Source organism: Leopardus geoffroyi, chromosome A1 (genome assembly GCF_018350155.1).
Source record: "Leopardus geoffroyi isolate Oge1 chromosome A1, O.geoffroyi_Oge1_pat1.0, whole genome shotgun sequence".
In the NCBI taxonomy this organism is placed as follows: Eukaryota; Metazoa; Chordata; class Mammalia; order Carnivora; family Felidae; genus Leopardus; species Leopardus geoffroyi.
The window spans coordinates 160,042,691-160,062,515 of NC_059326.1; the positions used below are offsets into that span (position 1 = coordinate 160,042,691).

Here is a 19,825-nt window from a genome sequence, read left to right on the forward strand (position 1 = left end):
ACTATCCACTTGATATAGTTCAGTTTCATCATTAGATCCCACTACATTACAAAGTAAATGTTTTTTGATGGTTTCTTTCATAAGAATCAAGTATTATGAGAAAATCAATGTAGAATAGGTAATGAGGGTGGCAGACTCCAATCTGATTCCATGATTTAAGAAGTTGTACAACAGGTGCACATATTTCAAGAATAAGTACTTGTGGTTATATTAACAATGCAAAAGATATCATTTTTTCTTTTAATACTCAGAAAATTAAGATTAGAAGGGAATCTCCTTGACAAGATAAAGGTCACATACAAAAAAACTATGGCTAATACCATACTCATTGGCGAAAAGAATGAATTCACCCCAGATAGGAATAAGGCAATTCTTATAACAAGATACCTATTCTTACAGACAGTATAACAGAGGTCCTAGGAAGTACATTAAGGCAAGAACAAAAGGCATAAAAGATTGTGAAGATACAAATAAAACTTTTCAGAGAAGATTGATGTAGAAAAAAAGCACTTGGAAGTATCTATTTTAACTAATTGTTGAGTGTATCAAGGTCCACAGGAAAAAGGTTGAGTCCAAAAATCAATACAGACTAAAAAATGGAAATAAAAAAGCATTTTAAGGGGGTAGATATAACTACATATGTGCAAGATTTATACACTGAAAAATCACAATGATGAGCAAAATTAAAGACCTAAATAATGGAGATAAACACTGTGTTCCGAAGTCAGCTGTCTCAATCTTGTTAAAGTGACAATATTCCCCAAATTGATTACAGGTTCAATATAATTTCAATCAAAATCCAGCAGGCTTTTGGTAGAAATTTACAATTTGATTCTAAAATGTATGTGGAAAAGCCAAGGAATTTGGAAGGCCATACAATTGTGAAAAATAATAAAATTTAGAACTTAGACTGCCTGCTTTCATAATTTACGAATTCAAGTGCAGTAATCAAGACGTGTTATTGGCATAAACAAATATAAATTAAGACAGAATAGGCAGCCCAGAAAGAGGCCCAGCCATATACGAACAAGTGATTTTCAACAAGGTAAAATAGAAATTCCTTGGAAAGTGATAGTCTTTTCAACAAATGGTGTTGGAAAAATTAGATATGCATATCCAAAAAACAAAGTCAAAAACTAAAAACCACCCCCCCCCACCCCAACGCTTGGTTCATACCCCACACTACATACAAAAATCAACTTGAAATGGTTCATAGACTTAATGCAATTCCTAAAGGTATAATAATCCTTTTAAAAGAAAACATAGGAGGGACATCTGGGTGGTTCATTCAGTTAAGCATCCGACTTCAGCTCAGCTCATGATCTCTTGTGAACTCGAGCCCCGCATTAGGCTCGTGCTGACAGCTCAGAGCCTGGAGCCTGCTTCGGATTCTGTCTTCCTCTCTCTCTGCCCTTCCCCTGCTCATGCTCTCTCTCTCTCTCCAAAATATTAACAAATTTTAATAAATAAAACATAGCAGAAAAATCTTTGTGATCCTGAGTTAGGCAAAGATTTCTACACACAAAGAAGGAACCATCCATAGCAGAAATAAAATGGAAACACTGGATTTTATCAAAATTTTTTAAGTTCTCCATTTCAAAAGATACTGTTAAGAAAAAGATAAGCCATAGACTAGTTTATCTAAACTCATATCATAGTTTATCTGATACATGAATTTTATCAACAAATCTACTCTGTAAAATTAAAAAAAAAATTTGAATACTAGAAATAAGAATGGCAAGTAAACACATTAAAAGATGCTGAATACCAGTAGTCACTAGGGAAATACAAATTAAGTGTTATCACTACCCACCTATCAGAATGGTTACATGAAAAATTAAACCCTTCACATGGTTGAAGAGTAACAAGAATTCTCATCTATAGCTGGTGGGAACATAAAATGGTATATCCACTTTGGAAAATAGTTTGGCAGTTTTTTACAAAGTAAAACATATATTTTAGCATACAATCTAGAAATCCCACTCCAAAGCACTTCCCCCCAAATTTAGAATATATACCCAGAGACTTGTATGTGAAAGTTTACAACATCTTTAAACAAAATGGCCAAATAACTGGAAACCCAGTTGGTGAATGGATAAACAAATTGTAAACACTCAATACAAAGAATATCACTCCATAATGAAAAGTAACGAGCCACTGATAAATGCAAAAACACAGATGAATGTATTTAGTATAAACACATTATACTAAATGAAAGGCTGGCTCAAAGCCAATATTTTGTATGATTCCTTTAAATAACATGAAAAAGTAAACACTATACGGACAAATCAGTGGTTGCCAGGGACTAGATGTGGGGAAATCAGCGTGTGATTACTTTTTGGGGGTGATGGAAAGGTTTTAGATCTTAAATATGTTGGTGGTTGAACAACTGTATAATATGTCAAAGCTTATTACAATGCACACCTAAAAAGGATGAATTTATCTTATATAAACACGATCTAAAGTTTTTTTAATGGGAAAAAAACATCAAAAACCAGAGAGATGTTTTTTCTATTTCACTTTAAAAACAGTGGAAATGCAACATATTTCTCTTGTATTATGGTGCCTTTACAAGTTGTGTTCTTTCCTTATGAGTAGAAAAAGACAATCTATCATGCCACCTAGAAACATGTCCTATCAAAAGATAAAGACAAATCAAAATGTTTTATATTTTCTTAACATACATCTCTGAATCTCTCTCCACAAAGTATCATATTTCTTAAATAGCGATAAGTTACAAAAACTAGTTTTTCATTACATAAGTGTTTTAATTATAACAGGAGAATTAACCTCTGTATTATTCAAGTCAACAGAATAAATATTAAAATTCTTACAATCATATTACTTGAGGCCTTTCTCTGCCTATTTTAATTTCTAGACATGAGACTTGGGTGTTTCTCTATGTTTCAGGTGATTTTTATTACTTGAGTTAAAAAACAAAAGATAGCAAAAGACTCTAGTTATATAATAAGTGATACAAATGTCTCCAAAAACATTAACAGATCAGGTAACAATGGAAAGACAAAAAGTTTAATAATGCTGGCCACTTATGGGACATAGCATTTCTGGGAAAGAACCAAAATAATGGAAAAAAATACAATTGATATGTTGAGACACTGTTTAAAGTGCTAGGGGATACAGTGGTGAACAAGATAAGGTCCCTCCCCTAATGAAACTTACATGTTAGTAAGGAGGGAATGACAAATCAAAAAAAAAAAAAAAAAAAAAAAAAAGAAGTCAAGTAATAGTGAGTGCTAGAAGAAAAAGCAAGATAAGGGATACAAACATGGTAGGGGCATGTTTACCAGTTTAGAGACTTGATGGGACTCATTCAAGTGAGGGAACAAGCTTTGTACAAATCAGGGATAAAGGCTTTCTTGACAGAGGAAACAGCGAAACAAAGATCCATATGTATTCTTTGGTGCATTATAAAAGGGTAGTGTGAGTGAGGCAGAAAAAATAGAAAAAAAAACAGGGATAAAGCGCCATAGATTATAAAAGTTGTGAATGCTGAGTTTACTCCCTTATCAAAAATTATGGAACACTGGCAGTTCTTAAAAAAAATTTTTTTTTTAATGTTTATTTTAGAGAGAGCACAAGCATAAGAGGAGCAGAGAGAGGGAGACACAGAATTGGAAGCAGGCTCCAGGCTCTGAGCTGTCAGCACCAAGCCTGACAAAGCGCTCAAACTCACAAGATATGAGATCATGACCTAATCAAAGTCAGACGCCCAACCAACTGAGCCACCCAGGCACCCTGCCAGTTTTTTTTAATGTCATTGGTGGGGAAGAGTCTGGTTTTCTGTATTTTAATGGTAGATATCTATTAGGGGCATCTGCGTGGCTCAGCTGGTTGAGCATCCGACTCTTGATTTAGGCTCAGGCCATGATCCCAGGTGTGTGGGATCAAGCCCCAGTAGGGCTTAGCCTGGAGTCTGCTTAAGATTCTATTTCCCTCTGACCCAATCCCTTGCTCCTGCTCTCTAAAATGAGTAAAAATAAAGAAAAAGAGTAGATACCTATTAGATATCTAAGTGGAGACGAGTTCAGGGGAATGGTTGAAGCTGAAGAGACCAAGCAGAGAAATGGAAAGAGAAAGAAAAATAGTAAAGTTGTTAAGACAGAGGACAGAAATCAAAAATATTGTGATAGTGATACCAGGTTTCCAGAAAATAGAAAGAACTGGTCAAGGGACAAGACTTGAACAAAAATAAATAAATAAACAAAACCACACCCAGACTCAGCAGAGTGAAATTGAAGAACAGAGACAAAGCAAAGTTTTGAAAGGTAGTAACAGGAAAAAACAATGAGTGCCAGGTTAATTCCACAGCTCATCTACAGACTGGAAACCTAATAGTAGCCTACAGTAATAAAATTAAAATGCAATTCCCACTTCTGCCAGATAATGTAAATCAACGCATCAATGCAATCATCCTAGCTCATTTAACAGAAGCATTATGAGCTCAGGTTTTGTTTTGAGGCTATTTATACCTTTTCAACTTAATATTGAGATCCAGACTCAAATGTAGACTGGGACATAGAATTAAAAGCATCTTACTCATTTTTCAGTTTGAACTACCAATCTTGTCTCAAATAAAGGTTGGTTATGTTTTTGTAATGTTTATTTGTTTTGGGGAGCGAGAGTACATGCAGGAGCAGGGGAGGGGCAGAGACAGGGCAGACAGAGGATCCTAAGCAGGCTCCATGCTGACAGCATAGAAGCTGATGTGGGGCTCAAACACAAGAACTATGAGACCATGACCTGAGCCAAAGTCTGATACTTGACTGACTGAGCCACTCAGGCACCCCCAGTTTTGTTTTTGTTTTTTAACTGAAGGCCAAGATGGCAATAGCCTTTTAGGATAGAAAATGTGGCACATAAAGATCCATTGAAGAATTTGTATAGATACTTGGAAACAGTCTGGAAAGTATTTTTTAATCCTACTTTACCAAGTAATCTTATCTTTCATTCTTTAACATAGCTAATATTCCTATCCATAGGTCTTTCTTTATAAAAGAATCCAAAGATTTCCTAATAAAATCAGTCTATTAGGTTCTTGGAGAAAAAAAAAAAAAAAAAGAAAAATATTAGCATAAAGAATCTATAAAATTACTCACTACAGTCATTGTCAGGAGAAAATATAATTTCAATTGAATTGTTTGCTTTAAATGTCTAAAATGAGAAGATGAGAATTTTAACACAGAAATTCTGACATTGTCAAGATATTTTTGTTGTACTATTACCTAGCTGCTTCCCCTTAAACATGCTCATAAATCTTGCATAAGGTGCTGCAACATATGTAATAGTTTTATCTGTACTTTTAAATCGAGTCTTAAACTTAAGCAATGGGTTTGATAGTTGTTTATATTAATATGTTAGACATCAATTTAGAAACATTTAAAAATATTATTCCATTATTTGCTCAGTAATGAACTACTCAAAATTTTAATAATTAAGCCACATTTACGAGTTCACATTAAAATTTCAGACGAAGCAGGGTAAGTCTAAATGAAGCCCGTATTTAAAAACTAGTCACTTTTCCAACCCCCTCCCCCTTTCAAATCACCACAGCCCTTGACAAGAAATATCACAACTATAAACCTACATTATTATTTATGGCTTAAAGATCATTGTCTAGTCAGAAACAGAGTAACGAAGATAGGAATTATGCCATTTATACCACTGTATAGTCTTGATAAATCTGAAGAAAGTGAAATCAGTGTATCTATACAACCCTTTCACAATTTAACTACAAAAATAAATTACAGAAATTATCGTATTTGTAATCTACCATGTCTTATGCAACTTCTATAAAAATTTCAGTTTTATTAAGCCACTCACTCTGAAATTAGTGAACAAATCATTCACACTCGTTTTCCACAGCTTTCCAGTCTAAAATTATTTTCTAACATACCCTGAACAAAGAATACTTTCTTTATAAGCAAACAGGCCATTGCTTTTAATAAGAAATCATTTATTGTATATTATTAAAGTGGAGGGTTAATTGGTACAGTACTATGCATAATCTCTCACCCTTAAAAATTTAAACACAAATGGATATAAATAGCAAAGCAGAATGAGCATGTAATAGACAAAATTTAAGCATATTTTATAGAGAATGTTCCCTGTTATATCTATGTACCAATGTTCTTCTCCATTGTGTCTTAGTAAGTTTATGGCTTGTTCCTCTTCTACATGATTGCTGACTTTTTACAAATAATGAACATATTTTCCATCAATTAATGTTACATACAGTTTTAGGTTTTCCATTCAACTCAGCTAATTAGGTGACTGATCTATTCAACTAAATATGGCATTGTTAAGAAAGAGCCCATTCCATTGCCTCAAAAAATGTAATATTGTTCTTCTATGATATTTTGTATAATAGGATATAATGCAAATATCCCAGCTACAAAGTGATGAATTAAAAATGCAACCCTGATCTTTTTACTATGTCAATATTATAACTTCGTTAAGCATTATCTTGTTGTGTTAAATGCTATCTTGTGGAATAATCATTTACATTAAATGTGGAAAAAGTGGAAAAGCTTAAAAATGTGTACCGGCACTATGTTTTATCAATTTTAAATTTAATTATAAATTGACATTTAAAAATTGAGTTAGTGTTCCTATGTTATCTGATATTCCAGGAAAAAACAGATTATCATTCTTCAGGTAACTAAAAGAGGGATCACCAAAAAAAAAAAAAAAAAAAAAGGAAAGCTTTGTTCACATAAAATTTTAGACTTTAATGGAGAAAATTAAAATGTTTAAAAAAAATACATCCATCTATGGACAAATTTCTGTAGATTATTCCCACAGTTAATCAACATGGGACACTTTAAAGACTATTATAGGCATATACCAATATACTTATATTTGTCAAAGTTAAGATTCAAATTTGTTACATCACAGCGCACATCCAAGAATGTGTCACATGTTCAAAAATCCCCACTGAATATAACAAAATAAAAATCTGTGAATAAATATAAGGCATTCTGAAATAAAATCTGCAGGAAACCAACAAAGATTTCTATGATCTAATTTTACTTCATAGATTCATATAGTCTTCAAAATAGACTTAGTTTTGTAGTGCCACACACTTAATATTCAACTGCTTACCAAAATACCTTTTGCCTGGTAGCTAAACGTTACTACTTTAAAAAAAAAAAAAAAAAAAAAAAAAAAATTAAGTGCTTGAGCGAGTAAGAATGCAGCAGAAAATTACAGGAGCCCACATATCCTTTTTCTTAAATTTAATTTGTCATATATAAGGTTTTTATATACAATCAGTGTGCATTGTAACAGTTTATATTAAAAGTCAATCAAGTTTATCTAAAATGTTACCTGGCTGCATAGCACATTTGACATTATTGCCCACATGAAAAGGGAAAACAAATGGATTTTACAATAACTTTTGGCCATTTTGGATTCTGAAAAGTGTTCATACACCTACCCTTTTAAACCAAATGCATCTGAAAAAAATGTTTCCAGAGCATGCAGTTTAGATTTTACATATTATCTCACCATTGTTACTACAAACACAATATTTACTAAAAAAGAAAAAATGAAAGAAATAACATTTATCTAATAAAATAGTCAATATAAAAAGAGACTAATGGAATTAAGTGGCCCCTTTCCCCATTTTTTACATTCTAAACAATGATTCCATCAAGACAAATCATTAAAAAGTGTTATTACACTGATAATTTTTTTTAAATGATAAGAAGGCCTGAGTTGGTAGGGAAAGGAACAGTCAAAAAAAGCCTGAGCAGGGAAAGGAAGTAAGGAAAGCTCATTTAATCCATTTACAATAATTTACAGCCATGTGTGTGTGTATGTGTAAAAAGGCATAATAACAGATCACAAACAGGAAATTCCTGGCTATTTTACAGATATAAGTACAGAATTTAAATATTCAAGCTTGTGATGAAAAGCGGCAAGGTGGTCGCAGTGTACAATGTAAACAAGTAGCTTTGGAAAGTGAACAAAGTCCTTGAGTGTTTTTTCTTTATTAAGAAAAGAACTCTCTTTCATTCCTTCCTGAAACATGATCACAGGTCAGAGTAAAGTTCATATACAAACATAATTTAAATGGAGGTCAGTCTAAAATCACTGACTTAAAAACAGTTTTATCCAGCCTATATGGAAGGGCAGTGTTGAGGTCCCTGTAATAGTAAACATTTTCCATTTCTTTAAAAAAGAAAAAAAAAAAGTACTACAGTATTTGTAGTACAGTGCAGCATAATCCTTAAATATAAAAATATTTTCTCTTCTGTTGGGATAATAGACCTTGCATCCTGGAAAGAAGTAACAATACTGCTACTGATAGAAGATCTGTTTATATCTTTCAAGTCATGTAAGGCAATTACTGTGTTGGTTTATGATATATGGCTAAAAGAAAAGTCCAGAAAGACAAAAAGTATCAGTTTTTGTTATGTTTTCCGACTACTCCAGGTATGCTCAGGTGTACTTTTGTGTTCAACTGAGTGTTCAAATGGAGATCTGGAGCCATAAGGAGACCTCTGATCTAGTGGTGATCTGGGGCCACTACTGGAAGCTCTGTGGTCCATCTGCCAATCTGAGTGATACCTATAATCCCTGGAAGATTTATGGTGTGTATATTCAGAACTTGCCCGATGGTCTGAATGCAACCGATGGTCTGAATGAGAACGATGATCAGAATGAGATCTGTCCTTTAAACTTCCTTCCAAATTTGACCTGTGATCTCTACTCCTGTGATCATCCAGTTTTCTGTGTTTCTCTCTATCACTATAATACCTAATGGAAGAGAAATTAGGGATTAAATTAATGATGGAAATTAAATGTTTCCAAATAGAAAAAGTATTAAAAAAATAAAACAGAAAAATACTTTAAGGCATCCTTTTAAATTGTACAGAAGCTCTGTGTTTCACAACAAGACCTCCTCAGTGAGCTTAAGTCACTGGACCTGTCTCTGCATGCCTCTGTGGAAAAATCATTCAATTCACAAAACTAAAGTGAACCATACAGAGAACCTCAGATACCATCTAATTTTACAAGCCCATTTTTAATTTTTTACTTAATATAATTTTATTTTTAATTAAACTATAATGGACATGCAGTATATTAGTTTCAGGTGTACAACATAGTGATATGAAATTATATACATCATGAAATGCTCACCATGTAAGTGTATAGTTACCATCTGTCACCATACAAAGTTATTACAATATTACTAAGCTGTACTTTATATCCCCATGACTTATTTTATAACTGAAAATCTGTACCTCTTAATCTCCTGTACCTATTTCACCCATCTCCCTGACTCCAATCCCCTCCCTCCTGGCAACACCAGTTTGTTCTCTTGTCTTTATGAGTCTTTTTTGCTTTTCTGTTTGTCCACTGTTTTTGTTTGTTTTTTATTCCAGATACAAGTGAAATTTTATGCTATTTGTCTTTCTCTAACTTATTTCAATTAGCTCACATGCCCATTTTTCAACTGATTGTTACTTTTTATTCTATGGGACATTTGTATTAATGCATCTTAATTATCTGGAAGTTGGGGGTTAGGATAACGATATAGAATACCCTTGAAATCAGAGCCTTTTATGAAACTCTAAGCAGAAAAAATAAAAACCTCTAAAACTCAGTCTATGAACTAATTTGTAGAAGAGAACTTTCACTGGTTGGGGAAAAGTCCTTGTTACAAAAAAAATATGAATTATGTTCTATAAGTCTGTGAAATTATAAATATTTACTGCTACAAACAGGGCTTTGCATTTTGTGCCCTTTTCTAATTATAAGAGCCATTCAACAATTGATACTTATTTGTGACAGCACTTCTATCATAGAGAAGAAATGATTGCAGTAAGCACAACTAAAATGTGAAGAAAATCTAATTCCTCTATTTCTGATCTTTTTTTCCTCTCAGTTTTTTCTTTTGCTTTTCTTAATGCAAAAGGAGATGAAAATACTCCTTTATGAAATAAAATGTATTCTGTTATTATATTCAGATTGTTTAACTACTTAAAGGCTTCAAAAAACAACAAAACAATACTAAACAGAGAAAACTTCCTGATTTCAGGACTACCCCCAGACTGCCATGATTAAGTTTATCCTCAGTAGGGTGTTTTCACATAAATTAATTTTTCCCCTAGGAGTTTTTTAGTGGAATGGAACACAGAATTCTGCTCATCAAATTTCAGTCATATTCCATCAAGCTTTAATTTTACTCTGTTATTGTATTTTGAAGAGTATTTGAGCCAGTATCCTCTAAAACCAACAAAAATGAATCCTATGACGTATACAGAACTCCCTATACTTTCATCTCTTACTGCACACTTTGTAACTAAAAAAATTTTTGGAGAAATTCGGTTCTTAATACTAACAAAAAGTACTCTATTATCAATTTTTGTTTTTTTTTTTTTTTAATTTGTAAACAAATTAATTTCACATAAGATCTGTTCTGATTACCTGAATAATGAATTGGCTGGTAAGGTCAAATAGAGTACATAAAGGTCAAAAAGAGAAGGACACAAATAAGCAAAACCGCAAAACCATCCAGTTTACCTGCTTTCTTGCTTGTAATGATCCCAGTCACGATGATCTTTACCATTACTAAAGGAAGAATAGGGTCTTTTCCTAGAGTCATTCTTTTTGTAAGAATCTCCCTGATGTCGGTCTTTATGATGATCATGATACTGAGATAAGTGTCTATCAGATGAATAACTGTCCCTGCTGCTATCATCGTGATTTGTATTCTCTTTTAATCTTTCCACATCTGTTAGATAAAAGAGTACAGCTTTTGTTAACGACTTAAAAAAAAACACATGGTAAACAAAGTAACTTTGCTGCTAGATTATAAGAACTCTTATTTCAAATCCAGATAAACAAAATCAGTTGCCAAATACTGTTAAAGACTTCAGAACCGGTCTATAAAGGCAGAGCTAAGTCTTATAAAGGGTTACTGTATTCTGAAGTGTGAAAAACCACAACTGAAACAATTTGGAGACCATTTCCTTCTCAGACTATACTTTTGTGATTCTTGCACAGACAGAATACATTATATTCTAAATATTGTTTAAAAATACATTCATTTTAACAATTATTCTATCATTTCTTGAAACTGGCAAAAAAGGTTGATTTATGGAAAGGTTAATAAGCTAAAGTTATTGTTTAAGATAAAAGATTCAATATTAAAACCTGAGTATGTGTTATCTAAAACAAACCTGAAAGAGGAAAACAGTTTTTAAATTTACTTTCTAAAACAATTAGTTACACTTACCTGGATTTCTAATTACTTGAGCATTCAGGCTGCTGTTCTGGTCATTATTTTGCTAAAATAAATGCACATATGTAAGAATCTTTTAAGTGGCTTCGAATACCCTTACAAAATAGGAAAAAGAAAAATCACCCCAAAACGGAAATCCTGATGCTGAAAGAAGTTCTCATACACATGTATAAATGCATCACTTGCAGATTTTTTTTAAAAAATAGACTGTGTTTCTTAAAAAATTCGACCTTGAAATAATTTTAGAGTTACAGAAAAGCTGCAAAAACAGTAAAGTTCCCATATGCCGTTTACCCAGCTTTTCCTAATGTTAACATCTCACATAACACCACAGTATGATAATCAAAACTAAGTGTTAACACTGGTACAATACTATGAAATGAAATAGAAACTGTGTTCAAATTTTTAACTTTTTTCCACTAAGATCCCTTTTCTGTTCCAGGATCCAATCTGGAACTCCGTATTACATTGAGTTTTCTTATCTTCTTAGTTTCCTCTAATCTAATGAATAGCTTTTTACATTTTTTTGTCTTCAATGACCTTGACACTTTGGAAATGTAAGACAGTTATTTTGTAGAATACCTCTCTCAATTGGGGTTTGTCTGGTATTTTCACATGATCAAATTAAGGTAATACATTTTTGCCAAGAATTCCACAGAAGTGATATACCTTTCTTATTAGCGCACTATACTGATGGTTCATGATGTTGATAGGTCTTATTTTAGCTGATGTTACCCTTCACCATTTAAGGTGGTGTACACAGATTTCTATGAAGTCATTATTTTTCTCTTTGTAATTAATAAACATCTTAGATGAGATACTTTTAGACAATGCCAATATCTTATTTTCTCACCCACTAATTTTAGTTTCCTTCAGAACATCTACCTGCAGCAACTTTTATTGTGGTCTGACAGTGATTCTGTATTTCCTTTATTCCTCCTACATTTATTAATTGAGTTATTCTACAAGAAAGAATGTCTCAGTTTTAATAACCTAAATTAAAGGAAAAATATGATGCATCAATTTACCTGAGATTCCTGCCGTTTTTTAATAGCATGCTTATATAACTTATGTAATTTTCTTGCATCAAACTCCGTAAACTTAGATACAAAAATCCACAGGTTTCTAGAAAAAGAACAGGCAATCAGTCTGGTAGAAAATATTTAGCTTTTTATGGAATCCTTATCCCCTAGGTAGAAACACATACACATATACTTAGCCTTCCACAGAACAAAGTCTAAAGAGATTATTTCTACAAACTGTAAGAGACTCTTAAATACAGAAAACAAACTGAGGGTTGATGGGGGGGGTGGTGTATGGAGGAGAGGGGAAAACGGGTGATGGGCATTGAGGAGGGCACTTATTGGGATGAGCAATGCGTTTTGTATGTGAAGTGATGAATCATGGGAATATATCCCCGAAACCAAGAGCACACTGTATACACTGTATGTTTAGCTAACTTGACAATAATTAAAAAAAATAAAAAAATAAACAAATAACTTTATGTGGAGGTGCCTGCGTGGCTCAGCTGTTTACACCTTTGACTTCGGCTCAGGTCATGATCTCCAGTGCGGGCATTCGGGCCCCTCATCGGGCTCTGTGCTGACAGCTCAGAACCTGGAGCCTATTTCAGATTCTGTGTCTCCCTCTCTCTGCCCCTTCCTGTTTGTGCTTTCTCTCTTAAAAATAAATAAATAAAAATAAAATAAAAACTTTATATGGCTAAGACTCCAATCTTTTTTTTTTTTTTTTAAGTAATCTCTACACCCAACGTGGGGCTTGAACTCATGACCCTGAGATCAAGAATCGCATGCTCCACCCACTAAGCCAAATTGGTGTCCCCATTTGGGTAAGACTCCAAATAAAACCAAACATTGTTTTAGTTCTCTTCCAAATCCCTTAATTTTATAGCCTTTTAGAGCAAAAAAGCAGTAATCCATCCTATTGAAACCAAAAATATGTACATTTACAAGTCAAAAAGGGACTTGTATTATGATTTATGTTAGGTATAAAAAAAACAAGCTATGTTAGTAGTCTGAGTAAAGATACCATCAGATAATGTGCACTAACGAGAAAGGGGACAAGGATAGAATTTCTTTTTTAACTTTAATCATCACTCCTTCAGAAATATGTCATTACAGTTTTTTGCTCTGGTATGTAGCTGCACTGCATAAAGCAAGAAATCAGCAGACTAATAAACTGACAGGACTGGTTTATGGTCATTTTATAGTATTCCTAACTTGTCTTGCAGTTTGGCTTAACACTGATCTGATCTGGTAATCATTAAGTGATTTGTATAATACAGCAGCTCAGACTTAAAATTTTAAGATCAACTGTGCTGCTGCTTCTAAAATAAAAGGGAAAATAAAAGTGTGCATTTTACACTGTTCGAGAATATTAATTCTTACAAGGCTATATACTCACACCTGGAAGATGAATTGCTAAATTTATGTACCAAATTTGTTTATTTGGAACTGCAAACTAAAGATACTACTAACAATAATTTGGTAAAGTGCAGAGATTTTTAAAAATAAAATGCAATCTGAATTTTAATGAAACAATGTTGACTATTTCTTAATGACAGAGGTGCCACCTGTGCCTTATCATGATGTGAATTAAGCAATCATTAATAAAAAGTTTTAAAGGGAAAAAATGAAAACAATCGCCTTCAGATTACTTCTTTAAATAGTATTTTGTTATCTAAACTTCAGAATAGGAAAAATAAATTGAAATATGAGACAATTAGATGGTTACATAATTACAATTTAGGAAATTAACATTTCCTGAAAAGTACATCACTTACTTTCTCCACTGCTTGATTTGTTCAGGATTTGTATACTCTTTCAGACATTCTGTGATATGGTCTCCAATTTTTATTAAACACTGTCTAGTATGCTCCAGTTGTTCTCTTTCTGAAAGGCCTTTTTCAGGCCTATCAAGTTGTTTCAAAGCTGCTTTGACAGGCCTCATTCTTTCTTTACACTTTAAAATGGGAAAATAAGAACATGTATTAAAAATAAGAATTCAACAAAGATCTACTTCTTTCAATGATATCTATATGAGTAAATATAGCACTGTTTGATGTTAAAATAAGCATTAAAGCTCGCCTCACAGCTCTTAAATATCAGGGTTTTTTTCCCTCAAATTTTCTTCAGAAAGTAAGGTTTTTCATTATCATTTAAATTCAACCTTTGTGCATGTAAAAGCTTTGGATTAATTTACCTTCTGTAAAAATGGTTACTTTCTGCACTGCAACACATCATGAAGCAGTCTTTTTTTTTTTTTTAAGTTTATTTCGAGAGAGAGAGAGAGACAGAGAATGTGCACTTGTGTGGGGGAGGGGCCGAGAGAGAGAGAGAGAGAGAGAGAGAGAGAGAGAGACAGAAAGACAGACAGACAGACCGACCGATAATCCCAAGCAGGTTCCATGCTGACAGTACAAGGTTGAGATCATGACCTGAGCTGAATCCAAGACTTGGGTGCTTATCTGACTGAGCCACCCAGGCGCCCCAATCATCATCAAGCAGTCTTAAAACACAGAATGTTAAAAAATAAAATATTTCAGACTATAACTTAATACCCTAGACTCACTCTAATGTAGAACAAAATGTAAAAATATGAGGATCTTTTATAAAATAAAATATGCTGTCAAACTATTAAAATCAATTGACCTATAAGTATAAATTGTCTATTCTTCTAAACCTTTGGGACAAAACAAAGTAACTAATGAATTTTGCTCTTACCATATTTTGGCTACTCAAAGAGTTGGGGATACTTGATAGAAACGAACCTTTTTCCTTACCCTACATATCACTAGCATGCTAATAAAAAGAGGACATAACAAAAATTGATGATTCAGTTAAAATACAATTTGTGCACTAAAAACTATAACCTTAGGGGCGCCTGGGTGACTCATCTGGTTGGGCATCCAACTTTGGCTCAGGTCACAATCTCAAGGTTTGTGAGTTCAAGCCCCACTTTGGGCTCTGCGCCGACAGCTCAGAGCCTGGAACATGTTTCATATTCTGTGTCTCCCTCTCTCTCTCTGTTCCTCCCCTGCTCGCTCTTGCTCTCTCTCAAAAATAAATAAAAGATTTAAAAAACAAAACAAACTATAACCTTACACCAAAAGTAGAATGAAAATATCACTAAAAAAGCAAACTAATTTATATATATTAACATATATTTATATTAACATGTAAAACAAATTTAAAATGAACAATGATTAATAATAATTAATAATTTACAAGTAGTAAAGTTGGGTTAGTTCAGGAATGTTAAGGATGGATCAATTACAGACAATATATTTAGTGAGTTCAAGCCCGTGTCGGGCTCGGTGCTGACAGCTCAGAGCCTAAAGCCTGCATCAGATTCTGTGTCTCCCCCTCTCTCTGCCCCTGTCCCACTCGTGCTGTTTCTCAGAAATAAATAAACATTAAAAAAAAAAAATCCTTGTATTGTTGCTGTGGAAGGGCCACTCTTATACTGTCTGTATTATGTGTGGAATTGTTTCTGTGGATTTTATTCTGTTTTACTGACCTATTTGTCCAAATCATTTGAAAGTTATCCAACTTTTGTCAGGAATAACTTAAATAACATTAGAATCAAATATTTTTTACTTAAAATTAGAACTCAGCCAGGCCTGATTTTTTTTTTTTTTAAAAAGAAATATTTTTCTTTCTAATTTTTAGCATTACTCCTGTATCTGTTCTCTACATTTCCTGCTTCTTGTTCAATTTTGGTAGTTTATATTCTGCTAGAAAATGATTCATTCAGTGTATGTCATTTGACTGCATACCCTGTTCTCAGCATTGTCCTAGACTCAGGAAATAGAGCAGTAAATAAAAAGACACCTTGCCTTTGTGGAACCTGTACTCTAGTAGGAGAAAACAGCCAATAAATAAATAGACTATGTGTTGGATGGTGACAACTGTGATAAAGAAAAAGAAAGCAAGAAAAAGTAGAGAGGTTTCAGAGTATCAGAGTATCAGAGAAGAGTGATGTTTGAGCAGACATCTAAAGAAAATGAAGGAGTAAGCCATTGTGAGCAGAGGAAGTTCTAAAATTTTTATGTTCAAAGGAACAGTATAAATGACAGTGTGGCTGGGACCTACTAAGTGAGGGAAGTAGCAGAGATGATGGGACTAATAAATCAGATGCAGCATCTTTTGGCCTATAATTATGAAGCTTTTAATCCTGAGTGAGAGGGAAAGCCACTCAAGGATTTTAAGTAAAAAATAAGAGGGGTGACTTTATTCTCCCTGACAGTCGCTATCACTCTGGTTGCTGAGGGGAGTATGCACTGAGGAACGAAAAGGGTATAGCAGGGGATAGAGTGGGAATGGTGAAAACAGCTATGAAGCTATTGAAAGAATCCAGGGAAGAGATGGCTGTAGCTTGAAGCAGTATGGCAGAGCCAATATCATTTGCTTAGTCCAGTATCATTTGTTCATTGACTGATTGGGGGGCGGGGGGAGGGGATAAGAAAAAAGGAGGAATTCATGACAAAAATCCATGCGCTAAGGCCAGGGCCTGAAGATGGGAAATGGAGCAATGGTAATAAATATTTATAAAGTACTTACTATGTATCAGAAGCTGTGTGTTGTGTAAAAGGCACCTCTTTTGATTCCAGTAGTAGGCCTTTGCAATAAATACTATTTATTTTATTGAAGAAACTGAAGTTCAGACTGAAATAACATCTGGCAAACCCAGGTCTGACCTGGAACTCTGTATTCATTCTTGACTATTAAATTATACTCACATTTAGGAGACAGATCAATAAGGCAAAAAATAAGGTGTTAAATTAGGCAAGGATGTGAAGGAAAATGAAGACTGAGAAAAGGCCATTAAATTTATAATTACAGCTATTCCCAAATAAAATTTATACAGTAGTAAAATCCTAATCATGTAAGCTCTGGCTCCAGAGTCTATGTTTAAAATTATTCCATTCTTCATCTCCATAATACAAGAGATTTTAAGATCAATTATGAAGGTTAGTGAAGAAGAAATTCATGTATTGGGCACAACAGGAAATTTTCCTTTAACGCAGTTATATGAACAAGTCAGAAAGCCAAGGAGGAAATGTGGGCAAGAAAAGAGGCAAGAGGGGCGCCTGGGTGGCGCAGTCGGTTGAGCGTCCGACTTCAGCCAGGTCACGATCTCGCGGTCCGTGAGTTCGAGCCCCGCATCAGGCTCTGGGCTGATGGCTCAGAGCCTGGAGCCTGTTTCCGATTCTGTGTCTCCCTCTCTCTCTGCCCCTCCCCCGTTCATGCTCTGTCTCTCTCTGTCCCAAAAATAAATAAACGTTGAAAAAAAAAAAAAAATTTAAAAAAAAAAAGAAAAGAGGCAAGAGGTGCAATTTCACCAAACTCAGTAATGAGCAGGTAAAGGAAGCAGTTCAAAGAGTTCATTTTCACCTCAGAAAAGCAAAAGCACATCACCATCTACCTTCCCATTTCTACCCAACAGAGAGGGGTTTAAAATAAAAAATTAATAGAAAATGGATAGGCTAGGTTAAGAAGAACCAAGTCACAAACAGAAAGATTAATCTTAAAAAGATGCTAAGTAATGCCAGCCTGTAAACCTGAAGACACAGAAATGAAAAGTCTAGAGATATGTACAAATAAGTAAGATGGAAGACAGGAACAAGAGTAGCTTATCTGAATGTCTCCAATATTATTAGGGATTGGAGGGATGTGAACAGCCAAAAATAAGGAGGAGAAAAACCTATGGTAGGAACTATTATACTTAAAATGCATGAATAATATTTGAAGCCCTATTAGGGCATGCCATGGAATTAGCAGGAATGAATAAATGGGTTCACTGATCAACCTTCTCTAGTTAGGATACAAAGTAGAAGCAAACAGGACAAGAAGTTAACCCGGGGAATCTAGAATGGTACAGTAGGTAAAACAAAAACGTGATTTTAGAAGTGAAAATTTCCACCTTTCAAGTCTAGCATTTAATTTATACCAGCGATAAACTTAAGATTACACCTTAGCAGTGCGAAAGATTCAGATTCTAGGGATCCTAAAGAGGAAATACTCTTTCTTATAAGAATATATATTTACACGTATTTGTGCATACTGTAACTATATATAAATATGATACTTTCTTTCTGAGGAGGCTCCATGCCCAGGGGATGTGCCCAGTGTAGGGCTTGAACTCACAACCTCGAGATCAAGAGTCAGACGCTTTACCAAGTCACCCAGGCGCCCCAATGAGATATACATTTATATATCAGACTATAAATTTTCACTTTGGGTGCTACCAATAACAGCATGTCTCTTATTCAAGGATAATTTGTACCAGTCTTATATCATGCAGTCTTTTTTTTTCTAACAGTATTACTCCTTCTTGATTTTGCTCTGTATCTGGTTTCTTTTAGTCCTTTATCAATCTGATGGCATGTCTATATTCAATAACAACATCCACTACAACAATTTCTTAAAATAAAGGCACTAGCTGAAAAACTTTCCATGTATTAACTCATTTAATCATTATACTTACTTTTCAAACTGGCTCCAGAGCCAGTATATTCAATTACTATACCAAACTGTTTTTCCACACTGCAACCTCACTATAAAGTTTTCCTCAAAATTTGTATCACAGTTAATTTCACAGTTGAGACTATTTTGGTTTCCTGATTATACTCAGTAAATAAATCATCTGGAAAAAGGCCAAGATAGCTCCTCTCTGACTTTGATGAACATAAAAGTATGGTACCATGTAAAACCAGTATTTTTTAGACCAGTGTTACTCAAGGTCTATGAACTTGTACTAGTCCACAATGGGGGACAGGTACAGAAATTTTAGAAACCTTCATATCAGTTTGACAGTGCAATTTTATGCCTGTCATAAGCCCCAGTGGGCTTATTACATTTTGTGTATTTTTCCCTTACTCTCACTTCTCTAACGTAATTATTTTTACTTTTTTTTTTTTTTTTTACTATACTTTCTAAGAATACTGGCCTATAAAATACTGGGGGGAAAATAGCTAGTCATTTACTGTAAATAAGAAGCACTGTTTTATATAGATAAAAGGTTCAGGAACTGAAAACTTTAAAATTCTGAAGTTGAAGGGGAAAAAGTTCACTCTAAGTGTTCCTTAAATGACTTTCCCTAAAGTCTTTAATAAGAAGTTTTTCCAAGTTAATTGTACATTTATGATAACTTTCAAAATTTAAATCTATTGCCTTTATCAATCTGAATTGCAATATTACCCAATTCAAATACATTTCTAAATTAAAAGCTCCAAAAGATAAAACTGCCAATTAAAATAAAATATTAGGGGCGCCTGGGTGGCGCAGTCAGTTGAGATTCCGACTTCAGCAAGGTCACGATCTCGCGGACCGTGAGTTCGAGCCCCGCGTCAGGCTCTGGGCTGATGGCTCAGAGCCTGGAGCCTGTTTCCGATTCTGTGTCTCCCTCTCTCTCTGCCCCTCCCCCGTTCATGCTCTGTCTCTCTCTGTCCCAAAAATAAACGTTGAAAAAATAAAAATAAAAATAAAATAAAATAAAATATTATATGAAAATTCTTACTAATAACCAGTA

At 33.9% G+C, this 19,825-nt stretch overlaps 1 protein-coding gene across 5 annotated transcripts in view; it reads right to left on the minus strand.

Moving 5' to 3' along the window:
• Positions 1 to 7,241: 7,241 nt before the first annotated feature.
• CHD1 (chromodomain helicase DNA binding protein 1) overlaps positions 7,242 to 19,825 on the minus strand; it is a 78,299-nt gene continuing 65,715 nt past the window's right edge. For 4 of the 5 annotated variants that reach the window (XM_045499353.1, XM_045499343.1, XM_045499350.1 and 1 more), the window contains 5 exons: positions 14,076 to 14,254; positions 12,301 to 12,397; positions 11,267 to 11,318; positions 10,552 to 10,762; positions 7,242 to 8,781 (listed from right to left, as the gene is read on the minus strand). In XM_045499353.1, coding sequence (XP_045355309.1) covers positions 8,436 to 8,781; positions 10,552 to 10,762; positions 11,267 to 11,318; positions 12,301 to 12,397; positions 14,076 to 14,254 — 885 coding nt within the window. In that variant the 3' untranslated portion in view covers positions 7,242 to 8,435. Of the gene's footprint in view, positions 8,782 to 10,551; positions 10,763 to 11,266; positions 11,319 to 11,751; positions 12,059 to 12,300; positions 12,398 to 14,075; positions 14,255 to 19,825 lie in introns of those variants that run through there. The other variant, XM_045499361.1, reaches the window with a different exon arrangement.